This window comes from Rhinopithecus bieti, unplaced genomic scaffold (genome assembly GCF_001698545.2).
Source record: "Rhinopithecus bieti isolate Rb0 unplaced genomic scaffold, ASM169854v2 scaffold_61117, whole genome shotgun sequence".
NCBI classification, from domain to species: Eukaryota; Metazoa; Chordata; class Mammalia; order Primates; family Cercopithecidae; genus Rhinopithecus; species Rhinopithecus bieti.
Genome location: NW_016824934.1, coordinates 888656 through 897751, shown reverse-complemented (window position 1 = coordinate 897751; position 9096 = coordinate 888656). Strand labels below are relative to the sequence as shown.

Below are 9096 nucleotides of genomic sequence, written 5' to 3'. Positions count from 1 at the left end.
TTGTTTTTTGGAGACGGAGTCTCCCTCTGTCGCCCAGGCTGGAGTGCAATGGCGCGGTCTCGGCTCACTGCAAGCTCCGCCTCCCGGGTTCAAGCGATTCTCCTGCCTCAGCCTCCTGAGTAGCTGGGATTACAGGGGCCTGCCACCATGCCTGGCAAATTTTTGTGTTTTTAGTAGAGATGGGGTTTCACCATGTTGACCATGCTGGTCTTGAACTGCTGTCCTCGTGATCCACCCACCTCGGCCTCCCAAAGTGCTGGGATTACAGGCGTGAGCCACTGCACCTGGCCTGTTTTCTTTAATAAGAGAAATCACATATGCACAGTTCCTTTTTGTTGCATCATTGAACTGAAAGTCACTACACCACGTTTATTTCTAACACTTCAGCCTTCCATACCCAGGTGTAAATACCTCCATATGTGCACACACACACGCTTGCACATACACACGTACCCTAACTCCTGCTGCTAACTTTGACCCTGAACCCAAGGCCCTCGAACTTGTGATTTGATGAAACAAGAAGGAGTGCTGAAGCTTGAGGGCAGCGTCTGCCATGGGCCTGGCCGTCTGGGCTACCAGTTGGTAGTGTTGATGATTTTAAAGTTTTGTACCGTCACCTCTTGCTGGTAGCTTTATCTCTAACTTTCCCTCTTTTTTTCTCCTGAACAGGAAAGCTTTGAATTTTATGTACAGCAGCTAAAAGAATCGAGGGAAAATTCTTCCTGAAATAAGCAGGCGATACTTTGTTTTGTATATATGTGTGATTCTGTGTCTACATGTTATTTTGAAGTGTATTTGAAGGGAAAAATAAATGAAAATTTTCTTTGTGTGACACATGTTCAAAGTCTTATTGACCATAACTGTGCGCTTGGTTATTGGACATTTTTGGAGTTTTTTTTCTCTGGCATAAATTGATAGCATTTTCCTCAGTGCTGCTGCTGTGGGAAGCCACACTTTTTCAAGATTCTTCCCCTAATTGGCTCTTTGGTTTCCCTGCTCTATTTCATTTATTTCATTAAAATGTTATTCCTTTATTTAAGACTTGCTTATTAGTCTGCTATTTCTCTGAAAAATGTTAGAGCTAAGTATAGTGATTGTGAACTTTCTATTGTATAATATTCTGCAATATAACAATTCCTTACATGTGTGAGGTCCTGCTAACTTTCAAATTTCATTAAATGTTGGCACTAGGAGTCATCAGATCTAGCCTTCATCATTTTCCAGTGAGAAGCAGAGACCCAAAGGGCCTGTCACTTGTGCTTGGTCAGGGGGCTGTCTGTCATGCCTGGAGGCTCTTCGGCATACTTCCCCCTCTTTCCCTTCTGCCACCGTGGCTTCCAAGCACCTCTGTTCATGGAACGTCTCTGAAATTGAGTCTTGGTCATGACTTATCCCAAAGTAGAGCGATGTGTTTCCTCTCATTTTAGTTTCAGGACTTTGTCAGCACAAGCTCTGCCCTAGGCTTGTTACTTTATACTCATATCCTGAAAGATGTGGTTTCATCTATGAAGGGGCAAAATATTGGTTTGTATTTAATTTTTTTAAATAAAAGTTATCCCTATATTGACTCTCATGCCTGTTAATATCTACACTGTAAATAGTGACTTCAAAAAAAATTCTAAGATAGGTAGTCAAGAGAGTTTGCCATTATAAAACATGTCTTAATATGGAATATCGACCTAACTGGAGATGATGTAATTAATTACCAAAATGTTGAAAATGTTTTGAGAACCCTTCCCATTTTGGGGTATTGCTTGTTCATTTGGATTTGGTAAGTCCTTGCTGTTCAGTTTCAATACCAACTTGGGTCACACTGTTCACATCAGGGGAGACCTTGCCTTGGGGACATAGGCAGGCTGCTTGCAACTTGTGCTGTTGACCTTCTGTCTTGTGGGACTATCTCTCCTGCATCTGCTACCTGCCCACAGATGGTGTGAGAGGGAGGGTTGATGGCGGGAAGCCAGAAAGTAAATGTCGTCATGGTATTAGCCAGGCTTTTACTTCAACTCTTTTTGTGGCCTTAGATTTAAGGAAGCAGGGAGCGTGGCCAATGTTGAGTCTTGGCCCAGTGGACATAGTGCCTTGAGCACTGCCCAGGTGCAGGACCTGCACATGTTACAGGTTTGCCAGGAGTCTTTTTTTTTTTTTTGAGCTAGAGTCTCGCCCTGTTGCTCAAGCTGAAGTACAGTGGTGCAATCTCAGCTCACTGCAACCTCCGCCTCCCAGGTTCAAGTGATTCTCGTGCCTCAGCCTCCCAGGTAGCTGGGATTACAGGCGTGCGCCACCATATGCAGCTAATTTTTGTGTAGTAAAGATGGAGTTTCACCATGTTGGCCAGGTTGGTCTCGAACTCCTAGCCTCAAGTGATCCTCCCTCTGCCCTCGCTTTGGCCTCCCAAAGTACTGGTATTACACACCTGGCCAAGAGCCTCACTCCTGTGTACATCTTTAGTGATTGCACTGAAGTAGGCCTTATTTTTTGCAGTCATGCTAATGACAAGTTAGTCAACATTCACTAATTGACATTCATTAAAATAGGTCTCTGAGGTGAGGCATAACCTTGGGGTGTAATCTGTATTTCACAATCTTTGGGGAAACTGAAAGTACCATCTCATTTGCATGAAGTGACTCTACACTGGCCCTGTATGTAGACTCTGGTAAAGTGTGAGTGTAATACAGAGGAAATAGGTAAGACCCCCTTATCTAGAACTCTAAACAGCAGCGGGGGGCATTACAAACCACTAGCTATTCAAATATCTTTTGCACTGTATTGGTTCCCCTATTGAATATAAATATTTGAAGTATAATAACTGTATACTGTAGGTGGGCTTTTGAGTGCTCTAAATATCTAATAGCTAAATTGAAATAAGAAATATAAACAAAATTTTGCAGCTTTCTGTAATATGTTTACACTCAAATTATAAGCAGCTAATTCTAAAAAGATGTCATAAACTATTGAAAACTATAGTATTTTATATATAATTATATGTTCATGTATTTGAACGCAATATAATTTTAACTGAAATGCTTTGAATAAAGTATACTCTAAATGTGGGCTGCTGCCGCCTTTTTTTTTTTTTTTTTTTTAAAACAGTCTCACTCTGTTGCCCAGCCTGGAGAGCAGTGGCATGATCACAGCTCACTGCAGTGTTGACCTCCCAGGCTCAGGTGATCCTCCCACCTCAGATTCCCAAGTAACTGGGGCTACAGGTGCATGCCACCACAGCCAGCTAATTTTTTGTATTAATTTGAATAAACGGGGTTTTGTCCAGTTACCCAGGCTGGTCTTGAACTTACGGGCTCAAGAAGTTCACCCACCTCAGCCTCCCAAAATGTTGGGATTACAGGCATGAGGTCCTGCACCCAACTGGCTCCTTCGTTTTTATCTTATCAAATGTTTGCACAAGTACTTTAAGCCATTTCAAAAGACTTCAGTCTTAGAATTGTAAGTTAAAACTGAGGTGGGGACCTCTGTTAGGACCAGAATTTCCTTGTTAAATGGCCTGTAGGTTGTATGTGGACAACCAACAAAGTCACTGCTTATCTGTTTTAAGGACAAGCAGATAATTTGAGACTTCTGTGGGACAAAGTTGGCAAAAATTAGAAGGTAAATTGACACCTAAAATGAAGGAGGTTCTATCTGTCAGAGCATTTTACATCCCCATAGATGGCTGGGGCCCACCCACCTCATGGACAGGCCGCCTTCAGCACCTGCACCCTTTGCTGGGATCACCATCGGTGTCACCTCTGCCTCTTGGGCCCCTCACCCAACATATTGTTCCCTTTCCAGGTCTTCCACGGCTGCTTGAGCAGAGCAGGTATCACACATACTGTCTTCCACACAGATTCTGAACTCCACAGGGACCAGTTCTTGGTCTCGTGTGTCCCCAGACCTAGCATAATCCTGTCACAGTAAATCAAGCTGTCTGTAGTCAGTTCTGTGGGTTCTAAACACTGCACCTACTACTATGGGTCAGGCTGCCCTTTTGCAGTGAGAATTCACCATGAGAAACCTAGGCTTACAGCAGTGAATTCACCCAGAATCAACTTGATAAGTTGCATGGCTAGGACTAACAAATAATTTACTTCCTATGAGAATACAAAATGGAAGCAATCCGGTTTAAAGTCAGTTAAAAATCAAATTGGAAGGCCGGGCGCGGTGGCTCAAGCCTGTAATCCCAGCACTTTGGGAGGCCGAGACGGGCGGATCACGAGGTCAGGAGATCGAGACCATCCTGGCTAACACGGTGAAACCCCGTCTCTACTAAAAACTACAAAAAAAAAACTAGCCGGGCGACGTGGCGGCGCCTGTAGTCCCAGCTACCCGGGAGGCTGAGACAGGAGAATGGCGTGAACCCGGGAGGCGGAGCTTGCAGTGAGCTGAGATCCGGCCATAGCCCTCCAGCCTGGGTGACAGAGCGAGACTCCGTCTCAAAAAAAAAAAAAAAATCAAATTGGAATNCCGAGACGGGCGGATCACGAGGTCAGGAGATCGAGACCATCCTGGCTAACACGGTGAAACCCCGTCTCTACTAAAAAATACATAAAAAAAACTAGCCGGGCGACGTGGCGGCGCCTGTAGTCCCAGCTACCCGGGAGGCTGAGACAGGAGAATGGCGTGAACCCGGGAGGCGGAGCTTGCAGTGAGCTGAGATCCGGCCATAGCACTCCAGCCTGGGTGACAGAGCGAGACTCCGTCTCAAAAAAAAAAAAAAATCAAATTGGAATTGAAACTATAAGAATATTCTGCTTTAATTAAAAAAAAAAAAAAAACCTTCACATTCATATTAATACAAGTGCTCCCAGTTTCCAGACGCCTCACACTGTAAGCCTGTTTTCTTCGATTTAATCGAATATCCAGTGCCTGGCATAATCGCTGAGTTTACCAGTTCCAGTAAATTATTAAGCAAGCTTTGTATTGCAGATTGTGCTCGGGATAATTTGTCTCAAGTCTGCAATGTGTGTACTCTGCATACTTTTTCTCATGTCCTTGAGCATAATTTTCATTTAATATTTGTCTTTCTGATGAACCAATATTTATAGAATTTCTATAACTGAAAGCAACATTCCTGAAGGAGGGCTGAACTAATAGCTGCAGGGAGTACAAAATCACGGTAATTTATCGCTTTGCTGTTTACAATCATGCATGGGAGTGTTTCCATTAGAAATGTATCCTGCTTTCAGGCCCGCGGACTTTACAAAGCCCACATTATGCAGCCTTAGTACAAATAAAGAAGCTGCATTAGCAAATCAAAGATAGGCACTTATCTTTTTCTTGTCTGCATGGAGGGAAAAAAAAAAACCCAAAACATCAGGTCCAGGTAAAGCAAAAGTATTCAACCAGCTTCAATCTTCCTGCCCTTGCACAGTTGTTTGGACAATGGTTGGCTGTTGAGATCTATCCTCAGAGAGTTCTCTAAAGTCGCGTCTTGTTCTTTTTTTTTGTTTTGGTTTGGTTTTTGGTTTTTTTTTTGAGACAGTGTCGCTCTGTTGCCCAGACTAGGTTGCAATGGCACGATCTCAGCTCACTGCAACCTCCGCCTCCCGGGTTCAAGCTATTCTCATGTCTCAGCCTCCCAAGTAGCTGGGACTACAGGCACCCACCACCTCGCCCGGCTCGTTTTTTTTGTATTTTTTAGTAGAGACGGGGTTTCACTGTTAGCCAGGATGGTCTCGATCTCCTGACCTCGTGATCCGCCTGCCTCGGCCTCTCAAAGTGCTGGGATTACAGGCTTGAGCCACCGCGCCCGGCCATGCCTGGCTAATTTTTGTATTTTTGGTAGAGACAGGTTTTTGCCATGTTGGTCAGGTTGGTCTCGAACTCCCGACCTCAGGTGATTGCCCGCTCGGCCTCCCAAAGTGCTGGGATTATAGGCGTGAGCCACCATAAAGTAGCATCTTTACCAACCGAGGCCTGGATGTGCACTTGCTGTAACATTCCCATTATTTGCTTGTTTTTTTCTGTTTCCTCCCTGAGGAGGTGAGCTCTTCCAGCACTCTGCAGACCTGCCAATTAGCAGAGCGTGGCATGTTGGGCACCCGGTAGGCACCGCTGAATGAATCAATCAGTGGGCACACCACCATGTCCTTCCGCTTTCCAAGTCATGTCCCTTCTGAGATGGATGATTTGTGTGCTTCGGAGGGCTTCCTCCCACATGGTGGTCTTCTTACAGGATTTCTAGTCAACTCGGTAGCTCAGAGTCAGGACACTGGGGGTTGAGGCCCAAGGAGTCCTTCACCACCCGAGTGCCCACATAAAAATATTTTCAAGTTCATTGTCAGGAAGAGGAGGCCTGTGAAAGTCAGACAAATGCAAGCTGAGTCCAAGCACAGTGCAGGGTTTCTGTACAATTGTGGAATAATGGAATCAACAAAAATAAAGCTTTTCGTTTTGAGATGGAGTTTCACTCTTATTGCCCAGGCTGGAGTACAGTGGTGTGATCTCAGCTCACTGCAACCTCCATCTCCCAAGTTCAAGCGATTCTCCTGCCTCAGCCTCCCAAGTAGCTGGGATTACAGGCATGTGCCACCAGACTTTGCTAATTTTGTATTTTTAGTAGAGATGGGGTTTCACCTTGTTGTCCAGGCTGGTCTCGAACTCCTGACCTCAGGTGATTCACCCACCTCGGCCTCCCAAAGTGCTGGGGTTACAGGCATGAGCCACCATGTCTGGCTTTTTTTTTTTTTTTTTTTTTTTTTGAGATAGTCTTGGCTCTGTTGCCTAGGCTGGAGTACAATGGCACGATTTTGGCTCACTGCAACTTCCACCTCCCGGGTTCCAGTGATTCTGCTGCCTCAGCCTCCTGAGTAGCTGGGACTACAGGCACTTGCCACTGTGCCTGGCTAATTCTGTATTTGGAATAGAGATGGGGTTTCACTATATTGCCCAGGCTGGTCTTGAACTCCTGACCTCAAGTGATCCACCCGCTTCAGCCTCCCAAAGTGCTGGGATTACAGGTCTGAGCCACTGCGCCCGGCCGAAAGAGCTTTATTTTTTTAGCATGGGTCAGTAGAGCTTATTAGCAGTTTGGGGGAAACAAGAGTATTTCCAATTTTAAAGAGAAAAGACAATCATACAAATGATGTGAGCACTATTACATAGAAAGCAGAGAAGTGTTTTTGAGTTGGTATGTGTTTAAAAATCTCAACCCACTGCTTAGACATTATTGTTTTAATTATTAGCTGCTAACACCACATGTGCTGCTCTTCCTAGAGCACCAGCAGAAAATGGGCTATGCTCCATCTGCCTACCCTGCTGAAGCTGCCTCAGGCAGAGCTCATGTGATAAAGACAGGGGATGCTGCTCTGTACCCAGGCCACTTTAAATCAAGAACAAATCATTATCAAGTGTAAATGACAGATGATTTGCAATCTGAATTATCTAGTGCAGACTATTTGCAAATAAGGATGTCGTCTCTCAGGTGTGAGCATTGGATATATTTTGCATACAAGCAAAGGCCAACCAACAAAATATTTCATCACTTTCCCTGCATTCCAGTCCCTTGCACGCTTCCTCAGGGCCTGGTTAGTGCTCCAGACCCCCAAGGCCAGTTGGGCCAAAGGAAAGTGGTTTGTATGCTGTGCTAAGCCACTATGTGGAACCCCCCCATCCCAGGTCTGTTAACACGTGGATTTGACATAGATTTAAACATTTCTGTTGCTAGTTGTTTAATTTGGGATGAAGACAAGAATTGAAGAGAAGTAGAAAAAAACAAAAGCAAATGCAAGATCTACCTCTGTAGACTGGTTTAACCCAGGGCAAGATTACATCTTATATACTATTTATAGGAACAAGAGATTTTTTTTTTTAAATCAGGAAATATTTGAGCCAGTATTGATTATTTTCTGTTTAATTAAAATTCCCCACCAATAGCATAACTTGAAATTGGAGGGCTTAAAATGCAAATTTGAAAACTTTTACCAAGGCTCTGCAAACTACAGCCTCAGGTCAAATCTAGCAACATGCCCGTTTTTGTAAATAATATTTTCTTAGAAGACATCCACACCAGCTGTACGTTACTATAGTCCACAGCTGCTCTCACACTAACACCAGAGTTAAGTAATTGCAGCAGAGCCTATATGGCCCATAAAGTCCCAAATATTTACTATCTGACTTAACAGGAAAACTTTGCAAGCCATGCTTTCAGTAATGACAAATAAACAAATCTCTACCCTTTTGCAATGCAGGGCAGGGCTCGCTAAACAGCATGCATGCCTTGAGAGCCTTGGGTTTTTTTTTTTTTGAGACAGAGTCTCACTCTGTCGCCAGGCTGGAGTGCAGTGGCTCAATCTCAGCTCACTGCAGAGACTCCGCCTCCCGGATTCAAGCGATTCTCCTGCCTCAACAGCCTGTAGCTGGGACTACAAGCACGCACCACCACGCCCAGCTAATTTTTGTATTTTTAGTAGAGAGAGGGTTTTGCCATGTTGACCAGGATGGTCTTGATCTCCTGACCTCGTGATCTGCCTACCTCGGCCTCCCAGACTGCTGGGATTACAGGTATGAGCCACCGCACCCAGCTGAGTCTTGGTTCTTTGTTTCCCTGGCCTCACAATGCCTTGAAGAGCATTTTAAACAAAACAGACCCATGGGATCAGAATCTCTGGGCAATGGGTCCACATTGGCCTTGTTAAAGCTCCAGCATAGGCAACCAGGGTGGAGAACCACAGCTGTAGAAAAAACACAAATAAATGGCAGCTGCTGTAGTTTCTCCATCTCTCTTGCCTTTGCACTTTGCCCTTTTCCCCTGCAGCCCAGCAGACAGAGCCACTGATTTACCAAAACCCTTTGCAGACTGAATAGTAAACTTACAAAGTCAGGTGATGTATCTTAGTGGCTGTCAATCACTGCACATTAGAATTACCTGGGGGAGTTAAGGAACGATACCAATGTCCTCTTTATCCTTCCCCTTCTTCATTCAGGCCTAACGCCATTAGGGGACCATAGTGACAGGGAGGTGGGGGGAAGCTGTGGTGGGCCAGGGGAGGGTGAGGGAGACAGCTGCAGACTCAGGGAAAGCTGGACGTGGGAGCTGGAGCCTGAGCAGGGTAGGCAGGATGTCTATACAGGGGAAGGCGTGGCAGTGTAGATAAGAGA

At 44.9% G+C, this 9096-nt stretch overlaps 1 protein-coding gene across 1 annotated transcript in view; it reads left to right on the top strand.

Annotated features, from left to right (window-relative positions):
* The window catches only part of LRPPRC (leucine rich pentatricopeptide repeat containing), a 148743-nt gene extending 147176 nt beyond the window's left edge, over positions 1-1567 (top strand). Inside the window, 1 exon segment of the mRNA XM_017862721.1 lies at positions 670-1567. Coding sequence (XP_017718210.1) covers positions 670-726 — 57 coding nt within the window. The 3' untranslated portion in view covers positions 727-1567.
* Positions 1568-9096: the final 7529 nt, after the last annotated feature.